The sequence below is a fragment of the Rhinatrema bivittatum genome, chromosome 4 (genome assembly GCF_901001135.1).
Source record: "Rhinatrema bivittatum chromosome 4, aRhiBiv1.1, whole genome shotgun sequence".
NCBI classification, from domain to species: domain Eukaryota; kingdom Metazoa; phylum Chordata; class Amphibia; order Gymnophiona; family Rhinatrematidae; genus Rhinatrema; species Rhinatrema bivittatum.
Window position 1 is genome coordinate 426,437,648 of NC_042618.1, and position 26,090 is coordinate 426,463,737.

At 42.5% G+C, this 26,090-nt stretch overlaps 1 protein-coding gene across 3 annotated transcripts in view; it reads right to left on the reverse strand.

Moving 5' to 3' along the window:
* Positions 1-24,030: 24,030 nt before the first annotated feature.
* The window catches only part of IFT122 (intraflagellar transport 122), a 335,375-nt gene continuing 333,315 nt past the window's right edge, over positions 24,031-26,090 (reverse strand). For all 3 annotated transcript variants that reach the window (XM_029601417.1, XM_029601416.1, XM_029601414.1), the window contains 2 exons: positions 25,422-25,586; positions 24,031-24,545 (listed from right to left, as the gene is read on the reverse strand). In XM_029601417.1, the coding sequence (XP_029457277.1) occupies positions 24,456-24,545; positions 25,422-25,586 (255 nt within the window). In that variant the 3' untranslated portion in view covers positions 24,031-24,455. The remainder of the gene's footprint in view (positions 24,546-25,421; positions 25,587-26,090) is intronic.

Genomic DNA, 26,090 nt, shown 5'->3' on the forward strand with positions numbered 1-26,090 from the left:
GTAGCAAACTGAATAGATATTCGGAGGCATGGAAATATATGTGATGTAGCCTCTATTAAAGGATTACTCTGATGATATGTTATGTGATGTAATGTTTTATGTATTTTGATTATATATGTTGCCACGATCTGTGGAGCGTGCAGTTCAGAAATTCTTTTAACTAAAATAAATAAATCCTCGGTTTTATTTTCCATTCCTTTCTTTAAAATACCAAACATTCTATTTGCTTTTTTTGATCACAGAGCCAAGGATTTAAATGCCCATAATGACTCCAAGATCCTTTTCCTGGGTAGTGACACCTAATATGGAACCCAGCACTGTATACCTATAGTTTGGATTATCCTTCCCTATATGCATCACTTTGCACTTGTCCACATGAAATTTAATCTTCCATTTAGACACCAAGTCCCTCATGCTTGCAAGGTCCTCTTGCAATTCCTCACAATTGGCTCATGATTTAGCTATGATGAATAATTTTGTGTTATCTGTACATTTGATTACCTCACTTGTTGAGCCCTTTTCCAGATCATTTATAAATATCTTAAAAAGCACCGGTCTCAGTACAGATTTCTGGAATACTCCACTATTTATCTTTCTTCATTAAGAGAAATGACCATTCAGTCCTCCTCTCTGTCTCCTTCTTTAGACAGTTACTAATCTACAAGAGGATATTGCCTCCTATTCCATGACTCTCTAATTTTCTGAAGAGTCTTTCATGAAGGACTTTATCAAACACCTTTTGAAAATTCAGATATACTATATCAACTGACTCACCCTTGACCACTTGTTTATAAACCCCTTAAAAAAATCTAAGAAGTTTATAAAGGAAGACTTCCTTTTACTTAAACCTATGTTGGCTCTTTAATCTGTGTCGATGCAATGGGAAGTAATTTTGTTCTTCAGAAGCTCACTGGTCTATAGTTTCCCAGGTAACTCCTGGAACTCTTTATAAAAATGGGAGTTACGTTGGCCACTCTGCAATCCTCAGGTACCATAGCTAATTGTCATGATTTCGCCTGCTATGCAGTCTTCCCTCCACCAGGAGTCCTCAGTGAACCTTGTTTACTACCTTGACAAAAAATATGAACAGTTGGAGCTTACAGAGTTCAAAAGGAAGCTCCATTAAAGCATTCATCACAAGAGGTTGTTTTCTGTTTTGAACTACCTGGAAAAGCAGAATATAAATATGTTAAATAAATAAAATAAAATAAATGTTCAAATCCCAAGAAGAATCTGAGAAAGAAAATGTTAACGATTTCATCTGCTGTACAGCCTCATCGTACCCTGATTCTGTCCACTATGATGCCTCCCCACCTGCAGTCCTCCAGCAAGCTCTGTTCAGAGCTATTTATCTCCTAAATGACCTCCTGACTCAACCTGTCTTGCAGCCTCCTCTCCACCAGGGGACCTCCACAAACTTAATCTCCAAGCTTGCCAAAATCCTCCTATTTACAGCACACCCAAGCTTCAGCCCTATGCATACCTGGGAACCTTTGAGTTGTGGTCTCCCTGAGATGCTGTTGATTAGTAGAAGTGAGGATGGGGGAGTGAGCAGGGGGAAGGAATGGAATAATATGTATCAGCTTTCTCTCTTCCACCCCCTCCCCCCAACTAATCCACACTTTTTCTCCCACCCATCTCCATCACCTGTCCCTCCTCCTGAGATGACCCAGCATACTTCCCCTTCATTTCTCCCTGACCACAGCACTCTCTTTGCTCCCATCCCTATAAGTCTCAATTCCATGATTTATGCCTTCTCACTCTCCCCTTAGCTTAATGATTCCCAAGTCCTGGAATCACAGCGGCAGACTGAGTTTTGTGTATATTGCAGTCAGTCTCCAGTTTCTCTCCAAATGCTGCTTTCAGTGTCTACTCCAGGTTCTCCCATTTCTCCTGTTCTCTGTAGGCTTACTGAGGAAGGGGGAGTGGCTGAGCTGTATACAGAGAGACCCTGAGATTTCTAGTGTTTCCCCTGAGCCCCTGCAATTGATGCAGGGTGAAATCCTGAGAGTTCCCAGGTATGGCCCTATGTAACCCAGCCCTGCCATTGTATCCTTGCCTCTTCTTGGAGTCACCCTTGGATCTCTGACCTGGCCACTCTTTCCTTGTGGCCTCTGGGCCATCTTGTTCCTTACCTTGCCTTGTGGCCTTCAGGTCTTCTTGCCTTGTCTTGTGGCCTTCAGGTCTTCTTGAGGCTTTCGGACCTGTTTTATCTTGAGCTCTGCCTTATGACCTATCCAGGCCATCCTGTAACCCAGTGGTTCTCAACCTTTTTCCCATTGTGACACACCTGACAGACCTCGCTCACATGTGTGACACTCTGCTCATTATAATTCATGGTGGAAATAAAAAAATAAAGATCCAGTATTATTATTATTAAGAATGACACATGGGAAAGATAAATACTCTGTCTGAACAGAAATTGCATAAATAGTAAACATCCTATACCAAAACACCAGTTTCCAGCACTCAAACATTACACCAGGCCTTAAGACACCAATATACCTCCTATTAGGAAAACGGACCAAGTCAGGCTGCTATAGAGCCCTACACAGAAGCTACATGCCAGCAGAATACCTCATCTCAGTCACATGTGCAGACCCTCACCTAACAAAGAATAAAGAGATCAAACGCATAACTAGAAGCATGCAGACAAAAACTGAACTGGAAACTGCAACAAGCCAGAGAGATTGTATGCAGTGTAACAAAGGAAAAAGAGAAACTTCACCACTCCTCAAAACAAATCAAGAAATATAAAATCAATAGCATTAAAAGCATACTAACAAAAATAATAGATTTGAAAATAGCTGATAAATGGAATATCCAATAATTAGAAACTCATATATCAAACATTTCTATATACCAATAAAATATTTCAAAATAGTAGACACAAAAACCCAATAATGAAAAATAAGGATAAAAAGATGCTTTGCTCTCCATACCTGGAAATGTTTGATATCCAGGTGCCCTGAGATTATTTTGAATTCGCAGGAGGAAGGATGGTTTGCTTGCAACTTTTTCCTCTCTCTGTCACACACAAGCTCTCTCTCTCACACTGGCTCTCAAATCACACACATACACACATGCTCTCTCACTTACATAGGCTCTCAATCATTCATATATACACATGCTTTTTCTCTCTCAATTATATAGGCTCTTAATCACACATTTACACACATACACAGGCTTTCAATCACACACTTACATACATGCTCTCTCTTTCTCTCACTTACACACAGGCTATTAATCATACGCACATGCTCTCTCACCTAAACCGACTCTCAATCACACACACACATGCTCTCTCTCTTACTTATACACACAGGCTCTTAATCATATATACACATGATCCCTCTCACTTACATACACAGGTTCTCAATCATACATACATACTCTCACACAAACAGGTGTCTCACACAAACAGGTTTTCAATCACTCACTTACATACATGCTGTCTCTCACACATACAGGATCTCAAACACATATTCTTGCTCATTCACTCACTCTCTCCCCCTCCAAACTAGCAACAGCAGCAGCCTCCTCCACTTTCAGCCCTCGTGGTCTCAAGAAAGGACTCCCATCCCGCCACAGGGGCTGACGTTGCTCCTGTTTTGCTCCGTGCCGCTCTGCTCTTCTTCAGATCATGCTTCTCTTCTTTGGGTCAATGCTGCCCACACTAGTATGGTCTCTTCTTCCCGTGCGTGCGGCTGCTGCACACCACTTCCTCTTCTGGGCTGTGGGGGTAGGGGTGGGGGTGGGTGGGAAGAAAAGACCATGCTGATGCCACTGACTCCAGCTGTCCTGCCCCATTCCTCCTGAGCTATCAGCATTTTAAGCCCGGGTGGAAGATGAATTCCTATTTCACTGGGGCAGGGGGAGCAGCTGGGTCAGCAGGGGACCGGGAAGCATGGCGACACACCTGCATGTGCTTGGTGATACATTGGTGTGTCACGGCACACCAGTTGAGAACTGCTGCTGTAGGCTAATGGTCTATGGGCCTCCAGCCTTGTTGCCTTTGGACTTCTGTGCTCTCTGTTCTGTGTTACCCTTGTCCAAGTCCTGCCCTTGTCTGCCTAGTTTAGGCCTTGTTCAGTCCTGCCCTTGTCTGTCTGGTCTTGACCTGCCCTACTTTTTCCCCAGCCTGTACTAAACCTTGCCCTGTTCAGCCTGTACCAAGCCTTGCTCTAGCCTGTCAGCCTTGTCCAGCTAAACTCACCATGATGTACTACTACTACCACAAAAACCTACTGACCCCAGAACCCAAGGGCTCAACTTGTGAAGGAAGGGAGCTGGATAGGCAGAAGACAGGTCCTTGTCTAACCCAGTATCCTGCCTTGTCATCCTGTACCCCAAGTCCAGAAATCCTGACAGAAAATGTAGGCATAGGTACCTCTGATGCACTTAAAAACAAATAATATCTGTGTAGTTATTATTTATTTATTTATTTAAAACTTTTATATACCGACGTTCAAATGGATATCACATCGGTTTACATTATAACAGGGGTAACAATTAACATCAGTAGGAGGAAAATAATAGTTACATCTAACAAGGTAAATTCCAAAGGAACGGGATGTCGAAGAAGAGAAGCAGAGTTTAGTGAGGGATAGAGTTAACGTTAAGAGAGAAAGAAAGAAAGCAACTATATTACATTACTATATTACATTACATTAATATAATTTTATTAATATAATTAATATTAATAGGTTTTTTCTTTGATATCACCTCTAATTAAATAGTAACAAAGTAGATGATGGCAGAAGAAGTCCAAAAGGACTTTCCAGTCTGCCCAATTATTCCTTTCACATCACTAAGAATCTAACCCACTCATAAGCCATGTTCTATCCAATCTATCCAATTATTCCTTTCAACATTACTAAGGATCTAACCCACCTATGAGCCATGGTCTATCCAGTCTGCCCAGTTATTCCTGACCACACTACTAAGGATCTAAACCAGCCATGAGCCATGGCCTATCCAGTTTACCCAATTATTCCTGTCCACACTACTAAGGATCTAACCCAACCATGAGCCATGGCCTATCCAATCTATCCAATTATTCCTGTCCACACTACTAAGGATCTAACCCAACCATGAGCCATGTCCTATCCAGTATATCCAATTATTCCTGTCCACACTACTAAGAATCTAACCCAACCATGAGCCTTGTCCTATCCAGTATATCCAATTATTCCTAGCCACACTACTAAGGATCTAACCCAACCATGAGCCATGGCCTTTCCAGTCTATCCAATTAGTCCTGTCCACACTGCTAAGGATCTAACCCAACCATGAGCCATGGCCTATCCAGTCTATCCAATTATTCCTGTCCACACTACTAAGGATCTAACCCAACCATGAGCCATGTCCTATCCAGTATATCCAATTATTCCTGTCCACACTACTAAGAATCTAACCCAACCATGAGCCTTGTCCTATCCAGTATATCCAATTATTCCTAGCCACACTACTAAGGATCTAACCCAACCATGAGCCATGGCCTTTTCAGTCTATCCAATTAGTCCTGTCCACACTGCTAAGGATCTAACCCAACCATGAGCCATGGCCTATCCAGTCTATCCAATTATTCCTGTCCACACTACTAAGGATCTAATCCAACCATGAGCCATGTCCTATCCAGTATATCCAATTATTCCTGTCCACACTATTAAGGATCTAACCCACCTATGAGTCATATCCTATCCAGTATATCCAATTATTCCTGTCCACACTGCTAAGGATCTAACCCAACCATGAGCCATGGCCTATCCAGTCTATCCAATTATTCCTGTTCACACTATTAAGGATCTAACCCACCTATGAGTCATGTCCTATCCAGTCTATCCAATTATTCCTGTCCACACTGCTAAGGATCTAACCCACCCACGAGCCATGGCCTATCCAGTCTATCCAATTATTCTTGTCCACACTACTAAGGATCCAACACAAGCACGAGCCAAAGAAACTTGACCGCTTTTAGGATATTTGCCCTTAACCTTCTACTTCTACTTACTATTTCTGTAGTGCTGCCAGGTATATGCAGAGCTGTGTAGATACATGAAAGAGACAGTCCCTGCTCTCTGGAGCTTATATGCTAGTTGAGAGATACAGACAAAGCAAATAAACTTCTAGTAATTAAAGTATGATGTGAACAGTATGCAGGGAAGAGCTGTCTGTGAGGCCTGGCTTCCAGTCGATTAGGCAATTTTAATTGTTCCAAGGCAGGGCAGGAGAGGAGGGGACCAGGTTGGAGATAAGGTAAGTCACTCACCCCTGCTGTTGGGACAGTGTGTGCCACATGTTTCAGCATGTGTGACCAAAGTGAGATATTCTGCTAGCATGTATTTTCTGTGTAGTCCAGGCTATTCTGTTTTCCCAATAGGAGATATATTGTTAACAATACACTTGGATTTTTAGCCCACTTTTCCATATAATTCTCAAGGTGACTCACAAGTTTTAGAAAATAAATATAATACGTTCATGCCCCAAAGAGCTTAAAATCTAAAAGGTGAATTTAAAAAGATTTTTTTGCGCACATACTATGTATTATTTAAAGGGTTCAGATATGCATCCATATGTGTATGTGCCAGTAAAATAGCGCATGTATAAAATGGGTGGTCAGGGGCTGGGGCAACATTTAGGTGTATAAGTTGCTATTTTAGAACCCACCAAAGCAATGCACACAAGTCTATTATTTGAGTATATTGTATTTACACCTGCTAATTATCTAGCGTGAGAATGTTTATTGCCAAATACTGACTGGGTGAGGGGTTTGGGTGAACTGGGGTGGGGGGGGGGGGGGTGTCAGGCTGAAGAAACAGGATAGTATCAATGACCTAGAGATGAAATGGAACAAACTGGTGGGTGAATTGGTAAAACTGGTAATTTCCGAATGTTTTAAAATTTGCAGACTTGTGCATGTAAAAGCCAGTAAGAGCTAAGGGAAATATTTGTGTCAAATCTCCACATGTAAATGTTTAAAATTAGCACATATACACGTGTATAGCTGATGTGTGCCACTCATCTGGATGTCACATGACAGGGACAAAGTCCGGTTGATGCCATTTTGGATTATGGCACTGCCCGGGGCTAGGGGGCGCCTCGGGACCTTAACTTTGCCAGATTAGCAATTTTAAAGGTATTGGGGTTTGGGAGAGGTGCAGTGGGGTACGGGTTGAGTTGCCACTATACTACCAATGATTTTTTTGCCATTGGGGGTTGGGTGAGGTTGATGGAGGGCCCTACCAGCTTACGTGTATGTTGAAAACAGGTGGACAGGGGATGTCTATTTGGGAGACGGTTGCCACAAATAAGAAGCTGGGTGGTGGGGAGGTGTGTTGCATCACCTCATGGCTTCTTTATTGTTTGAGGGATTCAGGCGGCCAGGCCACTTCAATTGATGACCCAGGGGTAGGCAGGGGGGCTAAGAAAACCCCTGGTTACTTTTTATTTTATTTTTTTACTTGTAGGTGACTCACTTCTTGGGTCACATGGCACTTGAAGGTGATGGTGGCCTTGTGTGTTGAGGGCTGCCATCGCACAGTACAGGCCTTTGCTGCGTTGTTTTGTCGCGTGGATTTTTACCACAAGACAAAACAAAATGGCAATACAGCCATAATATTTTCTTGGGTAGGGGGCACTATATTGCCAGAACACCCCCTCCCCCATGATATTGAGTCCCTCCCACAATAAAATATTGCAGCTTAGTGAATTTAGGTCTTATATTGTGAGCCCTCTGGGGACAGAGAAATACCTACTGTACCTGAATGTTATCTGCTTTGAAGTGACTGAAAGGTGGAATTTAAATTTAAAAAAATTAAAATTAAAGCTTTATAAGCCAGGCAAAAGCTTTTAAAACAAATGCTGTGCTCCATAGTGAGCCAGTGTAGCCTTGCCAGAATGGGGTCATTCTCTCATGGGAAGCACAGCTTACGATCATGTTGGCTGCAGTATTTTGTATCAATTGTAGCCTGCAGATATGTTTCTTTAGAAGGCTGATTAATAGTACAATAGTTCAGCCTGCATACATGCATATTTTTCCATTAAGTCCCTCTGAAATGTCACTAATAAAGATATTAAAAAGAACCAGAGCCAGTACCAATACTAGAACTGAGATTTATATTGAAGTCTTTAAACAAAATTTCTACAATAGATTTGTGAGAAGCTTTGGAAAGAATGAAACTATTCATATAAACACCAACATGATGCAACATTTTTTTTTCAAATGTTGTAATATGGCTTGTTAGTACATTATTTTCTTGCTGCCAAAAGGCCTACAATGACCTTTGAGAATATCTTCTTGTAGTAATCCCTTTCTCTCACCTTCCATACCATCATTTAGAAGTTTAGGGTTTATAGTTTTTATTTATTCAACGGAAGGGGGAAATGAAGAAAAGAGGATTTATATTCAGACAACAACCAATAAGGACTGAATTGCACAGGCTGGGTAAACAAGTGTGGGAGTAGCTTGCTTATTACGGGGATTACTACCCCTAAACGATTAGCAAGATACTTCACTTAGATGCAGCACCAGCACTGCTATCTATATTGATGGCGGGGGTGGAAGGGAAATAGAACCAAAAAGTTACTTATAAGGGCCAAGAGTAACAGCTAAGTATGAAAAAAATAAGTGCGAAAGCTTGCTGGGCAGACTGGATGGGCAGATTGGTCTTCTTCTGCCGTCATGTCTATGTTTCTATGTTTCTATATTTAGTTTGCTTATATTTCACCTATCCAAAAGAAGCTCAAAACTGATCACAGCAAATAATTTACAAATCAATACACCATATATATGTTGCGGTCTCCACCGCTTCCCCCTTGCTAGCTGTGTTCAGAGCTCACCTCCGAGGCCGGGAACGCTGCCTCCGTGGCTCTGCTGAGCATTCAGGGCGTCCGCCATTGCTGGGCCGTCTCGCTGCCGCCCCGCGCGCATGCGGGGACGCGCGTTATGGACGTACGCTCACCGGAAGCCTGACCCCGCCTGAGCTGGTCACGCCACGCCCCAAGCCCGATATAACCGGTGTCCCTCAGTCCTCTCATTGCCTTGCAACGAGGGTCGCTACAGTGTGTAGTTCTTAGTTGCACTTCCGTTGTTCTGCTTCAGCTACCGACCTCTGCTTGTTCCTGACTCTGCTTCTGCCTGCCGCCAGCCACCGACCTCTGCTCGTTCCTGACTCTGCTTCTGCCTGCCGCCAGCCACCGACCTCTGCTCGTTCCTGACTCTGCTTCTGCCTGCCGCCAGCCACCGACCTCTGCTCGTTCCTGACTCGACCGCTGCCTGCCGCCTGCCTCAGACCACGGCTTCTCTGCCGCAGCTGCTACGCTCCCGTCCTCCGGACAGTGCCTCCTGCAGGCCTGGGCTGGAACTACTGCCAGACTGTCTTGGGTCCTGAGACCTTCTACTTCCTGCCAGGCTCTGGCCTACTTGCTGCTGGCTCCCATCTTGCACCCTGCAAGTTCCAGTCAAGACATTACTGACTCTGAACCTGCTTCCGCTTGCTTTGTGCTCCCTGGCCTATTGGCTCTTGCTACTGGACTCTGTGCTTACTCCTTTCCCGGGCCTTCCTAGTGAAACTAACACTGTGCAGAAGTCCCAAGGGACTGGGACCCTACGGGCTCCTCCTGGGGGGTCCTGGTTCCCGGGTGAAGAGCTTAGCTGCACTCCCAAGTCCCAAGGTTCTGGGACCCTACGGGCTCCTCCTGGGGGGTTCCTGGTTCCCGGGTGAAGACCTGTGCCTGTGGCTCCGCCTCCCGAGCTATTCTATCCAGGGTGGTTCGGCTCAAGGGTCCACTCTTGAACCGCAGCTTCCCAGACTGCAACAATATAATCCAATAAATATATTCCATCCTAAAAATAAAAGATATGCTGACAGTTACAATTAAATCAGAGTAAGAATAAAACCCCTATAACACTCCCCACCACTAAAATTTTTTTTTAAAAAGGATAAAAGATTGGTTCTTGTAATAGGAAATCTGGGATTAGTGGTTTATGAAATTACTGTTTCATGATTTGAGAACTGACATGTTTAGTGGATCTGGAATCCATGGCCAATATGTGTTATAGTTAGTGAGGTTTTCGGTGGACCCTTGGACACTGTGGCAGCTGACTACGCCCACAAGGGAAGTCCCGTGAGGCGTGGTCAACATCTTATTTGGCTGGATTGCTGAGTATTTCCTTACCAGGGGCGGATTGTGGGAAAATAGTGGCCCGGGGGATTTTTCTCCATACTGGCCCATGGGTACCCAATTACATATACAATATAATTTACATATATATGTACACACCCCTATATTTCGGTATGGTCCTCCCATATCAACACAGTACTAATTGCCAACACTCAAAGAATAACAACCCCAACTATGAAAAAGAATACCACAAATATTACACCAGAATCTAAAATATCAATACACCTCCTATCAGGAAAACAGAACAGGCCAAGCTACTACAGATCCCTACAGAGAAACCACATGCTAAAAGAATGCTTCATCTCAGTCTTTGCATGCAGAACACAAACTCTCACCAAATACAGAATACAAAATGAAGGAGTACAAATGACAAAAACTGAAATGGAAACTCCAAGAAGCCAGACCCAATGTATTAACAATAGAAAAATAGAACCATTCCTCATAAAACAAATAAAATCAAGAAACATAAAGCATCAGTTATAATAGTAAAACCATAATTAAAGAATATTTTAAAACTACTGATAAATAGAATTTCTATTAATTAAAATCATATACATTTTTTACAATGTCCCAAACACTAATAAAATATTTCAAAACAGCACATATATCAAATAACATTCAATAATTAAAACTAATAAGGATTTTAAAAAGCCCCTGCTGTCCCCTTCTGTGGGAGCTCTTTATTTCCAGTCACCCTGATATTGTCGAGGATTAGGAGGTTATCCTCTCTCTCTCACAAATACTCACATGTCCATTCTCTCCCACACATACACTGTCACATACATACACATTCATGCTCTTATACCCACCATAACTTCTCGCTCTCACTGACACTGACACACTCTCAGGCTCTAAGACACTCCCCCCCCCCAAACTCTTACTCCCTTGGATTTTCTCATACACACTCATGCTCTCACACTCACATACACACATATACAAACTGACCCCCAGGCAGGCTCCCATTCATTTTCACACCACTCCCTCCCCATCCCCCAGGCATGCACACATTCATTCTCACACACAGACCCTCAGGCAGGCACCTATGCATTCACACACATACACCCCCAGGCAGAGTCCCATTCATACACATGCACGCACTAAAGGCAGACCCCCCTCTCTTTCTTTTGCCAACAACCTCGGAACCTCTCTCATTCCTCTGCTGCCACTGTCACTGCTGCTGCATGGCTATTGGGAAGGTGCCGATTGCTGCTATTGGCACTGAAGCCCATTCTGCTGCCTCCTCTGTGCAGGCCCCGTGGGCTTCCACTTTCTCCATGCTGATCTCGTACATTGTGAGATCCGCATAGAGAAAGTGCTATTCTTGCACATTCCCAAAGATTACATGTGCCAATCACTAAAAAGTAATTTATTTATTTTTTACCTTTGCTGGCTGATCTTAGTTTTCTAATCGGTTGGTCACAGGCTTTTTTTTTTCCACCTTCCCTTTCTTATTTTTTTGCCAATTCCTTTTATATTGTCTTTTTTTCTATTTCTTTTCTCTCCATCTTCTTCCCTCAAACACACACTCAGGTTCTCATTCTCACATGCTTTCTCTCTCTCTCTCTCTCACACACACACACACACAGCCTCTCACTGTCACATGCTGTCACTCATACAATCATTCATACACACAGGCTCTCACTGTCACATGCTGTCTTTCATACAATCATTCATACACACAGGCTCTCACTGTCACATGCTGTCTCTCATACACTCATTCATACACACAGGCTCTCACTGTCATATGCTCTCTCTCATACAATCATTCATACACACAGTCTCTCACTGGCACATGCTGTCTGACTCTCACACACAGGCTCTCTCTCACTCCCACATGCTGTCTTGCTCAAGCACAGGCTCTGTCGCATGCTCTCTCTCATACAATCATTCATACACACAGGCTCTCACTCTCACATACTGTCTCTCTCACACACACAGAGGCTCTCACATGCTGTCTCTGCAAACATTCAGATCCTCACTCCCACACACAATTTCTCAACTCATCTCATACAAGCACACACACCCTCTACAGACCCTCAGCCTCTCTCTCACCTCTGTGCCTCCTCTTCGTGGGTCGCCGCAGGATGGGCTCTGCAGCGGCCCTGATCTTCTCGGGCCACGGCGGCCCTGCTACCGGGCCTCTTCCTCTTCTCGGGCCGCGGCGGCCCTGCTACCGGGCCTCTTCCTCTTCTCGGGCCGCTGCTCCTCTTCTGCACTTGCTGATGCTCCTCCTCCTTCCTGCCCACGCGGCTCCGGCAACGTTTACTTCCGGGGCCACACAAGCAGGAAGGAGGAGGAGCATCGGCGCGTTTAAACGCGATCTTTTTCTTCGGGCCGTGGTGACGTGAGCATCACCAGGGCCCTGCCCATCTGTCTGTTGCTGCTCAGCAGCCGCATGAGCCTCCTTGCGCCTGAGGGCATTGGCTCCCCTCGGGATACCACTGCTCGCTGCGCCCCCTAATACTTTGGTTGGAAACTTTATAATACAAAAAAAAAAAAATCACGTGACAGGAGTGACCGGCCCACCAAGGGAAGCCCGATCCCCCGATAGGTCAATCCGCCCCTGTTCCTTACAAGCTTCTCTTTTGATTCTCTTTGAATGTATCCCTCTCTTGTGTATTCGGTAAGCGGGGAATCGTATGTTGTTTATGAAAGCTTGTTTTGTAGGGAAGAAATTGATACTCCTTCATTGGAAAGAATATGCAAGAATACACAAGAGAGGGATACATTCAAAGAGAATCAAAAGAGGAGAAGCAATCTAGCCAAATAAGATATTATGCGCCTCCAAAATTGTTGGATAACAGAACAGGCCCAAAACAAATGAGATAAAGTGCCTATCACTCGATTACACTTCCCACAGGTGGCCATCGGTACCAGGGTAGAATGGAACGCCATCTGTGTGTACACATATGCTCTCCAGAGAAATTTAAATTGCATTTCTCAATAGTAGGAATTTGAAGAGACTTTCATAATGCGCCTAAAGCAGGCTCCCAATTGAGTGGCTGTAACACGGAATAACCTCTCCCTATTCCAGCATTTCGCCAGGGCTGAGCATGAATCCTGGGAGACTATGCTCCGCAGTTTGTTATAATAATGCGAGAGTGAGGGCACTTGTGCCCGTTCCAACAGGAAACAGTCTGCGACAGCACGGAATCCACTGGGCAAGAAGGTAGCTTTCGGTAGGGATTTAACGCAATGAGAAAGCTGTAGGTCCTCTTTCTGGGCCTGGAGGAACCACTTGCATCGCCTAATGCAGATAGAACAGTTGACGGCACGAGCATCTCCATGACATCGCCACAGGTTCTTGCAGATTTGGGATCCATACCTTCAGGCATTGCCACATAGAGCACATAGTTTGATTCTAAATGACTGGCACATCTTATCTTTTGTTATTGGACTATGGGTCACTGGGATTTCGGATCCCACATCACAGTATGACTTGCTTTGATTAGGGCGGGGGTGGGGAGGGTGGGCAATAAGTAGCAATTCAGGATATTTGCTTTACGATCTAATTTTACTTCCAGATGTTGGACGCTGAAGGATACGTGTGTTCAACATGCTGTTCTGTTCTTGTTGATATGTGTAAAATGCAATAAAAATTGTTAAACATAAAAGTAAAAAAAAAAAAAGATTTGATTTTCAACTAAACATTCAAGAAATATATAAAATCTTATTTTTATTCATTAAAAAGGAGACATGGTTGGTATGAAAATAAAGCACCTGGTTACTGCGCTGCCAAAATATTCTCAGTAGGTTCACCTCTTAACCTTTGATTTGGGACTTGACCAGACAGTTTCCTCCTTCTCCTTTGGGTTTCCAGCCCAATCAGAACCAGGGTTGCGATCTGGCACCATGAGCTTTCATTCTCTTCAATATACGTTCTCTCAACCCCCAGTCAGCACAGTGGTAGTCCCTGGCCAAGAGCCCCAAGCTGCAGCTCCTTCAGAACCTGGCTAAGGTAGGCCATAGTAGGTGTTGCCATTGAGCAGTGGCTAAGACTGCCCTCCCCCAGGAGCTGTGAGTGCCACCTTTGCAGCATCCTCAGCCACGCCCAATCCAGCCCAGGGAATGGGAAATATGATCTGGGAATCAAACACAGGTTCTCTGCAATAAGCCACTGGCCTGGTCCAACAATTGTCTTGTTAATAGGGATGTGAATCGGGCTTCGGCCGATTGAAAATATCGGACGATATTTTCAAAATCGTCAGAAATCGGGGGCTCCCCCAAAATGATAGGAAAACCCCACGATATTGATCGTGGGGGTTCTCTTATCGTTTTGGGGGAGGGCAGGAAAAACATCACACAAAAATAACCCCTAAACCCACCCCAACCCTTTAAAACTAATCCCATAGTTTCTCCCACCCTCCCGACCCCCCAAAAAACGTTTTACAGGTACCTGGTGGTCCAGTGGGGGTCCCTGGAGCGATCTCCCGCTCCTGGGCCGTCGGCTGCCACTAATCAAAATGGCGCCGATGGCCCTTTGCCCTTACCATGTGACAGGGTATCCATGCCATTGGCTGGACCCTGTCACAGGGGCTACTGGTGCCATTGGTCAGCCCCTGTCACATGGTAGGAGCACAAGATGGCGCCGGCCATCCAGTGCTCCTACCATGTGACAGGGTCCGGCCAATGGCACGGATACCCTGTCACATGGTAAGGGCAAAGGGCCATCGGCGCCATTTTGATTAGTGGCAGCCGACAGCCCGGGAGCGGGAGATCGCTCCAGGGACCCCCACTGGACCACCAGGTACCTGTAAAATGTTTTTTTTTGGGGGGGGGGGGGGGCGGGAGGGTGGGGGAAGCTAAGGTATTAGTTTTAAAGGGTCGGGGTGGGTTTTTTGTTTATCGGCTCGGGTGCAGCCGATAAACAAAACCGCGATTGGGCCTGATGAAAAAAAACCCACATGTGAATAGGAACCGGAATCGGAACCGATTCCGGTTCCGATTCACATCTCTGCTTGTTAATACCAGGATTCTGTCTCTCTGGTTTTTATTTCTATTTCTTGTTTCATTATCATCTTTATTCTATTCCAAAACAAATATCAATACATTTTTATAGACATGAAAATCTGAGTTTTCTGCGAAAGTACGTTTTGTGGTCTTATTGATAAAACTTATGTTGTCTATGAAATAATATAGGATTTTATTGATATTACAGCCCTGGAAACAAACATATTGCACATTCTGTTCTGTAAACTGTTATAATCTTCTTTTGGAATGACGGTATATAAAACACCTAAATAAATAATATAAATAAATAATTGACCATTATTTTCTGTTATATGACAAAACTGTGTGCACTTCATTTCTGTTATGTGGTATGATCCAATTTGCCTTACTGTGAATTAGCATAACTTGTGTACCTTTCAAAAAGTTTAATAAAACAAATTATTGTATTGCTTTATCATGCTGCAACCAGTTCAGCAAATATAATACTTTTCAGTTCTATAATATATAAAAATCAAGTCTTGGACTAGTAAATCTGAGCCAAAATGACAATGAATTTGCAGAAGCAAAATATGTAAGTAACACTAGTTGACTTATTTCATTGAGTGGATACATGACAAAAACTTCATTATCTCTTAATTTTTCATACAGATGTTATAGCAAAGTTATTTCCTTGTAGGCTGAAAAGACCTTACACCAAACTTGAACATCCATTTATTGGCTTCTCTTTCCAGCCTGCCTATACAGTTGTCTTCCATTAAGCTTTGATGCAACAAGAGACTGCTGATATAGCAACTGCTCCAGAAAAAGATTTGAATTGGGATCTTAGTTTATATAGGATGTAGTTCTAGCTTAGGCAATCACTTCCTGCACAGGCTGACCTTATGTGCCCTCTTCAAGCATACATTTGTTATTTTCTTAAATATAGGTTTCTCAAAGATGTAGGGGGTAATTTCATGCCCACCTTAGTGCAAAGTCTGCAGGTAACTTTTACACACAGTTTTTGCACCAAGTTTTATAGGGAAAGTACACAGGTACCTACTCTTTGAAAATTATATCTGCTAAATTGTGCAGGTAATTTTGCTGAGAAAAATTATGCACATACCTTTGGATTTACATACATAGGAGGTAGTACATGCAAATAAATCTCGCTCATCCACATCTCTCTCCCTGTCCAGAGTCAGCAGGGAAATTGATTCAAGCAAAAATCTGAGACCAGCTTTGGCAAAAAAGATGGAACAGTTTGCAGCTGTACCACCCCTGGAGTCACAGAAATGGATCTCAGCAAGACAGAGCCCACAGTTTGCATACTCTATACACAGAACACCGTCCTCTAGTAAGTAACGTCAAGGAGAGGCTAAGCAGTGGTCAAAAGGTGGGGATCACAGAACCAGATTAAGACTCCACAAGGGCACCGCAACTGCAAGGGGGGATGAAGATGCTTCACCCCCTTCAAGAACTGGGCCACAACTGGATGGGCAGACAAGTGTTCACCATTCATGCAACCTCAGAAACAGGCAAGAGTTGCCACCTGTACCTTCAAGCCCTTAAACAACTCATCCTGCAAAAAATCCAAACTGAGCGGGATTTTAACCGAATGAGGATGAACCCCTCGTTCCTCACACCAACCCTCAAACATTCACCAAACGTGAACATAGGCTAGGGAAGAGAATAATTTTCATGCTCAAAGCAAGGTAGAAATCACAGCAGTGGACTATCCAAGCTTCAGCAACCAAGCCCTCTTAAGGGCCACACTATAAGACAAAAAATCAAGTCGGACCTTTGAGAAGAATAGGCCCTTGCCGTAGCAGATCCTCGTGGACCAGTAATCAGAGAGGAGATTCCACCAGAAGCCTCCACAGATCTGCATACCACAGCCTCCTGGGCTAATCTAGTGCCACCAGAAGCACCAACCCATGTGTCTCTCAAACCTCTGAATCAGTCTGCCCAACATGGGCCACAGGGAAAAGGCATACAGATATTTGCCTTCCAGCCACTCTTGCATGAGGGCATCAATGACTGAAAACTTCATATTTCTCCTGCGACCGAAGAAGTGAGGAACCTTCGCATTGTGTGATGTCGCCAGCAAGCCTAGAACCAGGAGGTCCCCGTAGCCCACTATGAGCTGGAATGCTTCATTGTACAATTCCTTTTCTCCTGGATCCAGACTCTGTCTGCTGAGAAAATCAGCTTTTACATTGTCTTTTCCTGCAATGTGCGAGGCCGAGATCTCCTGAAGATGTACTTCCACTCATTACTTGAGTTGGGCTATTTCCTGCAACACTTGCTGGCTCTTGGCTCCTCCCTATCGATAATGTAAGCCACCGTCGTCACATTGTCCAACACCATTCGGATTGCTCGACCCATCAAGCGGTCGATGAATCGCAAGCATGCCAACCAAATGGCACTGTCAACTCCTGATGGTGAGTCCCCAGCCCTGGAGGCTCGCATCCATCGTGAGTAGTAGCCAGTCTGGTGTTTGTAGTGGAATGCCCTTCGTTAGATGATCCAATTGCAACCACCACTACAGTTGGATGCTGATCTCCAATGGTAACTGAAGATGTATTGAGTAGTCCTGAGACTGTGGATTCCAATGTGCAAGCAATGTGTGCTGAAGAGGATGCTGAAGAGGATGTTAGGGAGATACCAGTCCGGAGATATTTTTCAAGGGTGATGAGTCAGATGAACTGAACCAAATCACTGTGAACCTGGAAGATGTAGTAGGCCAGATTGACAAACTAAAGAGTAGCAAATCACCGGACTGGATGGTATGCACCCCAGGGTTCTGAAGGAACTAAAAAATGAAATGTCAGTTCTATTAGTTAAAATTTTTAACCTATCATTAAAATCATCTATTGTACCTGAAGACTGGAGGGTGGCCAATGTAACCCCAATATTTAAAAAGGGCTCCAGGGGTGATCCGGGAAATTACAGACCAATGAGCCTGACTTCAGTGCTGGTAAAAATAGTGGAAACTATTCTAAAGATCAAAATCACAGAGCATATAGAAAGACATGGTTTAAGGGAACACAGTCAACATGGATTTACCCAAGGGAAGTCTTGCTTCACAAATCTGCTTCATTTTTTTGAAGGAGTTAATAAACATGTGCATAAAGGTGAACCGGTAGATGTACAGTATTTGGATTTTCAGAAGGCATGTGACAAAGTCCCTCATGAGAGGCTTCTAAAAAAACTAAAAAGTCATGGAATAGGAGGTGTTGTCCTTTCTTGCATTACAAACTGGTTAAAAGACAGGAAACAGACAGTAGGATTAAATGGTCAATTTTCTCAGTGGAAAAGGGTGAACAGTGGAGTGCCTCAGGGATCTGTACTTGGACTGGTGCATTTCAATATATTTATAAATGATCTGGAAAGGAATACGACGAGTGAGGTTATCAAAATCTGCAGATGATACAAAATTATTCAGAGTAGTTAAATCACAAGTGGATTGTGATAAATTGCAGGAGGCCTTGCGAAACTGGAAGATTGGGCATCTAAATGGCAGATGAAATTTAATGTGGACAAGTACAAGATGTTGCATATAGGGAAAAATAACCCATGCAGAAGTTACATGATGTTAGGTTCCATATTAGTAGCTACCACCCAGGAAAAAGATCTAGGCATCATAGTGGATAATACATTGAAATCATCAACTCAGTGTGCTGCAGCAGTCAAAACAGCAAACAGAATGTTAGGAATTATTAGGAAGGGAATGGTGAATAAAACGGAAAATGTCATAAGGCCTCTGTATCACTCCATGGTGAATCTGCACCTTGAGTATTGTGTACAGTTCTGGTCACTGCATCTCAAAAAAGATATAGTTGCACTGGAGAAGGTACAGAGAAGGGCGACCAAAACGATAAAGGGGATGGAACAGCTCCCCTATGAGGAAAGGCTAAAGAGATTAGGGCTGTTCAGCTTGAAAAAGAGATGGCTGAGGGGGGATATGATAGAGTTCTTTAAAATCATGAGAGGTCTAGAACGGGAGATGTAAATCGGTTATTTATAATTTCAGATAATAGAAGGACTAGGGGGCACGTCTTGAAGTTATCAAGTAGCACATTTAAAACTAATCAGAGAAAATTCTTTTTCATTCAATGCACAATTAAGCTCTGGAATTTGTTGCCAGAACATGCAGTTAGTGCAGTTAGTGTAGCTAAGTTTAAAAAAGGTTTGGATAAGTTCTTGGAGAAGGCTATTAATCAAGTTGACTTAGGGAATGGCTTCTGCTACTACTGGCATCAGTAGCTTGGGATCGTCTTAGTGTTTGGGTACTTGCCAGGTTCTTGTAGCCTGGTTTGGCCTCTGTTGGAAACAGGATGCTGGGCTTGATGGACTCTTGGTCTGACCCAGTATGGCAATTTCTTATGTTCTTATGTGCTCTTGCCCATGGAACCACCTCTAGGGTGGCTGCCAACAACCCACTCCTTGAAGACGTTCTCTAAATCTTTCTAGCATTGATTGTGTAAAAATGTTTCTTTTTTTGGCATTTGTTTCATGTATGTTTTATGAAATCTGCCCATAATTTCTGCATGAAGGCATGACATTCTGGTATTGGTTGTTGTGGAAGAATGTCTCGAGTACAGACATTTCTTGATGTTTTCTGTGATTCTAAAACAGGAGGTGAAGACATAGCAGTTGTTTCTACGTTTTCTCTGTCTTGGTGGAAATGTGCTGTGCCAACATGCTCTGCGCCAATGAGCCCTCTCTTGTTTCAGTGATTGTCAGCATCTGTTTCGGCATTGACAGTTCTACGCTATGCCTCTTTGGTGCCAGTGAATCTCAGCACCAATGTTTTGGTGCTGGTGTTTCTGTATCTGTGCTTCTTCATTACTGGCAAATCTTGGCGTGATGTTTAGGTGCTGAGGTTCTGTGCTGTGTCATTTTGGTGCTGGTGATTTTTGGCACCTATGTTATGAAGTGGAGGTTCTATCAACTTCTTTCAACGCTGGTGAGTCATGATGCTGATGCTTGTCATGTTCGTCATGATTTGATGAATTTGATCTTTATCGATATTTTTTATTTACTCTGAGATGAGGAGCTTGTTTGCTTATACTTTAGTCGTTCTCTTAAAGCTAGTTCCCTCAGGGACATTTTTCTACAGAAGCCACAATTAGTTGTGTCATGGTCCGTGCTGAGGTTTCTGAGGCATAATGTATGTTAGTCTAAGACAGACATTTTATATCCACATAATTTACAGCTCTTGAACGGACTTTTTCCTTTTCTTTCTAAACATATCTTTTCAGTCAACATTTTCAGTTGTTCAAGTATTTTGACACAATGATACTGGAGAGAAAAGTTCTTCTGATTGTTCGCAAAGCAGATGAAAATAGACTGGGGAAAGGCATGTGCGGTGGCGCTAGCAGAGGAAGTCCAGTGCATGCTCAGAAGACATAATTAAGCTTTCTGAGCTATGAGAGAAAAAGGTCTTGACTCAGCGCCATTAGATGACATCACTCATCTTGTGTGGCTGTACTGTTGTGCTTGTCATGGAGAAATATTTTACAGAGAGGGTAGTGGATGCACAGACCAGCCTGCACGTGGAAGTGGTGAAGATAAGAACAGTATCTGAATTCAAGAAATCATGAGAAAAACACAGAGGATCCTTGAGGGAGTGCTGAGGATTGTAAAGCTGAATAGTTGGTGTGGATGGGTAGACTAGTTAGGCTGTAAAGTTCTTTTTCTGCCATCATGTTTCTATGGTTCTATGTATGGGTGTGCAATGCCCTCCCCAGCTCTGCCCCTGTGGCCACCTCTGCTCAGCCTGGGTAAACTTTTGTGCATACAAAGGTGAATATTAAAAATCCGATGCTCGCCAAAACCGGGAGATACGCGCACATCGGGCCGTCACATGCCAAGAGGATTTTAAAAGCTGCCTGAGTATGCGTGTATCTCCCGCTACGCACACAAATAAAAAGTTTCCAAAAGGGGTGGGACATGGGATTGGTCTGGATAGGGCATGGGCATTCCTGGATTTCACAATGAAACCAGCACGGAAGTACTTACACGCCACAAGTGCGCGCTGGGGCCCACCTGCCACGTAAATTTACTTCCGCTATGGATGGCACGTAAGTTATAAAATAAAAAAATCTTGGCATGTCAGTGAGGTTTAAGGGTCAGGGCTAACAGGGGAAAAGGGAGGATATTAATCCAGAGGGGTTTGAAAATCCTATCCTTATCTGGCCGAACTGGGAACGAAGTAGGAAAACTAGTAATGGCGTCTGTGGCTGTGTGTATTAAAATCTCTCCACTTATGTGGTAGTAGTGGCATTTGGGTGTCCACTTAAAATTGTGTGCACATGTGCATGCGTTCAGCCTATTTTATAACGTGTGCTTGTATGCACATATGTTATAGAATGGCTGCGTCCCCGGGCATGAGCTGGCAAGTGCGCTTGAGAGCCAGTTTAAAAGTGACAGTCACAGGACATATGTGTAGAAAGTTTATGTGTGCATCTGGTCATTTTCCCTGTAAAGCACCATTTTATCCATGGAAATGCCTTTGAAGATTAACCTTCCTGAGGACAATTTTCAGAGCCATTACCCAGGTACATGGCTATTGACCTTGTTAAAATGACTTGTCTGAAAATCGCTCAGCTAAAAGTACATGCCAGCTTCCACAGTGTGCACAATTTTAGGGGGGTTATGAAGAGATGTTCCTGGGGAGTGCTTTGGTTAGGGAGAGGGAAGGAAAACAGCACACACACTTTTATCTGAGAAAAGGAGGTGTGCTTAGGTCAGGGGATGAAGACAGTGTGTATATATCGAATTTTCAAAAGTACAAGGGCTATTTTGTCTCCATTCTGCTGCTTGCTCATAGATGCTTTTAGCACCTGGACCTACTCATTCTGAAAAGGAACAACCTCGGGAACGTCCTTTGGAAAACTGCTTACAATGTATATGGCCTAAAATTGTCCGCAGGTGTTGCAAACAAGGAAGCGATGAACACGACAGAAAAAAACTAACTCTATCTAAACTAAAAAAAATTCAAAGTAAAAACTAAGACTGCAGGGGTGCATCTCTACCAGCTGCTGGAATCAGAGAAATACTGAGGGACTGCAGGTGGCACTCGTGTATATATGCAGTGCCCAAAGTTTTGCTCTCTGACTCCACCTGCTGGTAGGGATACACAACCCACTTCTCTGGACTGATCCTGTACATACTGGGAACAAGGAATTCCAGGATGGTAATAGATTTATTAGAAAACATATGGACCCATCTTGGAAGCAGATCCAAGATGGCTGTGTAGGGACCAAAAAGAACAAGATCGGTGCATAAAAAGAGACTTTATTTTGAATGTATTCGAGCCCGACTCTGGCCGAGTTTTGCTCCGTGTGAAGAGCTGCCTCAGGGGCTACTAAAATTAAAATTAGAACACACATATAAGAAACAATACAACATTCATAAATGTATAAACATTATAAACAATAATAAATAATAACTAATACAAATAGATAATAGATAATAATAAATAATAAAACATGAATAAAAAGTGCTTATGAGAGATAAGTGTTTGTTTGGCGTCAATAATTGGAAAGAAGATTTATAACCCCACCATGTTGAGTCCAAATGAGATAGAAACCGCATATACTTTTAATAGCCTTTGGCAGTAGCGAAAGCTTATTGCAATTGACACACAAACAATGTCGCCTGAATGAATGGAGATGCATTTTTGTTCAAACAAATAGAAACAGAGATAAAAAGCTCAGAGTAAAAAGTACTCATACAATTTAATAATGAATAAAAAAGAAAATCTATTTTGTTGAAGAAAGAACAATTAAACAGGGTTGGAGAAAGATCGAAAGAGACATTAGTCTGAACTTCACAAGTAAAATCAAAAATTTTTGACGGGGACATTTAACAATTGGACATTGAAACATGGTTTAGAGGGTTTATTGAATGATATATAGATATCTTTTTACTCAAATATCAAAAAAAGTTTGTTTAAAAAATTGTTGAATAAAATAGAGAGGGGGAGAGAGGTAAGTTGATGATTATAATTAAAAAATTGAAGCAAGGCCGTGGAGGCATGCATCAAAATATATGAAACTTACCCCATCTCTCATAAAAAAATTTTTCCAAAAAATTTCAATCGTTTTAAAAATGTTTTCAAAATTTTTTTTCATAAAGTTGATGGTACATTATATGGTGAGATTTTGTTATTATTTGGGAAACATAAACTTAAAACATGCATATGTATGAAGACATCACAATGGCACACAGAAGAATATAAAAATAAATCGTACGCATTTACTTCGATCAGAGTAACAGGGTGTAACAATGGTGGAATAATGTTTAGTACCTGTATTGAAGAAACATTTTTTGTAGGATTCAAAAGTGATCACGTCGGTCTAAACTCAGCAATGGTATACATTCATATTATCAGATATTCTAAAAAAGACAACTTGGAGTCAGTGTGAAGCATATCTATATACTACCTACAAACGGGGGTAGTATGAGCAATATGTTCAATATGTTTAAAGGATTGTGGAAAAACATAACTATGAACAAAAAAAATGGGGGGGCAGGGGACAAAAAACTGCTTACTGTGTGTGTATAGCAGTGGGTATTATAAGGTATTTCTCCTGCTCTGTCTATCAGGATGTCCGGATTGAAACTTTTTAGTTTATTTGAAGCCTTAAAAAATAAAATAATGAATGAATGTTGAATGAGAGAATTTGGAAAATACTTTATTGTTATACGGTGGCTCACATCTGCTTGTCCGCAGGTGTTGCAAACAACTGCTCCTGAATCCAATCTCAAGGATATTTGATACTACTGAATGTTTTTACTGTTTTCTAACTCTGCTATTATGTATCTCTTTATATTATCTTATTTTTACAGTGGGTGAGACTTTTCATAGTCTAAAGCACAATGGGCTGTTGAACAAAAAACAAGGAATTCCAGGATGGTAATAGATTTATTAGAAAACATATGTACATTTCCTTTCCCAAGTGAATATTAATTTATACATATAAAAGAGAAATTAACTTAAATAAAAAAATTATGTAATTACAGTTATTCAAAAATACAAATTTCATCTTGTGAAGCCCTGCTGCTTCTTCCCCCTTTCTGTCGTTGGTCACTCTTTGTATACACAAACTCTTAGGCAAACTGCAATATTTATAAAACATGGCTGCGACAGTGCTGCCTGTCTAACTCCAGACCTGATTTTCTGACGTTCTAGTTCTAGTCTTCCTGTTTCAGGACCCTGGAATGGGAGTAAGAAAACCAGGGACAGACTCTCTCCTGGGAAAGTCAAGTCACACGGGAGAAAAAGTCTGCTGATTATTCTAGCCACTTTGGTTTTCTAACAAACATTTTTCTCACTGGTTAGGCTCATCGATTGGTCTCCGACAATAAGGACAGCAGTTATGTTGAAGGATTAGGAGCTCATAATCTTCAGTATGAAACATCTGTAAAGGAGTGGATTTAAGAATGGCAATTACTGTATGGAAAACACAGATTAAAGAAAACCAGCTGTTTCCAGCACCTATATAACCTGCATGTATTGTTGTTATGGATATATTCTGTTCGTGGCCTTCAAGCAAGTCTCTGGCATGAAGTAATAATAAATCTTTTACATACATTAAATACAAATAAATAGCATTTCTTAAAAGTTCTCCAAATTTTTCCTGCTGTTGTAGAGGAAAATGTGTACCTTACGCCACACTCTTATACACAAAATTACTTTTGGAAAACAAAAGATAATACACCTTGTCAATCATAGGAAAAAGAAGCACAATTCTTGCAGCAGTTTGGAATAAAAATGGAGAGCACGGTATGAGAAAGCTTTGACACCCTCCTCTTTCCTCCCAAATAATACAATTCTTTCTAATCTGTTTCTGTTATGATGATCTTGGGCTTTCCAAGACAGACAATGCTATAGAGAATTTTCTTCTCATTTCCTGCTGCTGTTGCTTTAAAAAAAACAAAACAAAACAAAAAACTACTTCCAGGAGGAACAGGATCCAGCAGGCCAGGGCTTTACATAGTACAGCCTTTTCCCATTTTGTGCCTAGGGAACTGGCACTACTTTCAATATATCCTGGAACACAGTTGCTGCAATTATATTACTACTGATGGATCTGAGACAATCCTATTATCATTCTATATGCCTTCTGATACTTTATAGTGCAGGACTCATAACGGAGAGAATCTGGGATGAGGCCCAGGCAAAGCAATTTAATACATGGCTGATTTGCTAAAGATGTGGCTCTGTGTTTTGCTCTCTTAGCAGAATTTCTCTCCATGTTAACTTGGCTCATGATATTGTCGTGCATTCCTCTTACCTGAAAGCAGGATGGGCACATTGTGATGGACACATCAGGGAGCAGGGACCGATAGTACTGCCACTTTAAGGGCTTTGCCCAACGTTTGATTAGCACGTCTCGCCTGCTCATTGACCGGAGAACAGTACGGCTCACAAGCACAGGAGCAAACTCAGAGCCACCTTGCTATAAAAGGCAAAGTAATAAGGAGAAATTTATCAAGCAAGTCTGATCACAAATGACTGCAGGGAAACTGCTAGGGGAATCATTAACTTTTTGCTGAAACCATTCCCCACTATTTCCTTCTAATGATGAAACCAGAGCCTGCCTAGCTGATCATTAACACATTCAGGGATTTATGCATTAATGATTTTTTCCAAAGACATAAAATGGGGAAAAGTTATTTTTGAATGCAGCCCTCAGTATGAAAATATTTTTGCATCCCTTCCCCCATTCCTCTTCCCCCTGTGGTTGTACTGGATAAACTAAGATCCCCTCTTACACAGAAGGTAAGTCTCCTCTGATGATGATTTCTCTAGTACCCCTTTCTGGTTTGAGCACAGCTCATCTGACTCCCCTATGATCACTTGCCAGTCTTAAAGGCTTCTTGAGCAGTGATGTTCACTGTGCCAACCCAACATGGCTATCTCATAGCATAATTCATGTGGAAATCAGCTTAGAATCATACAA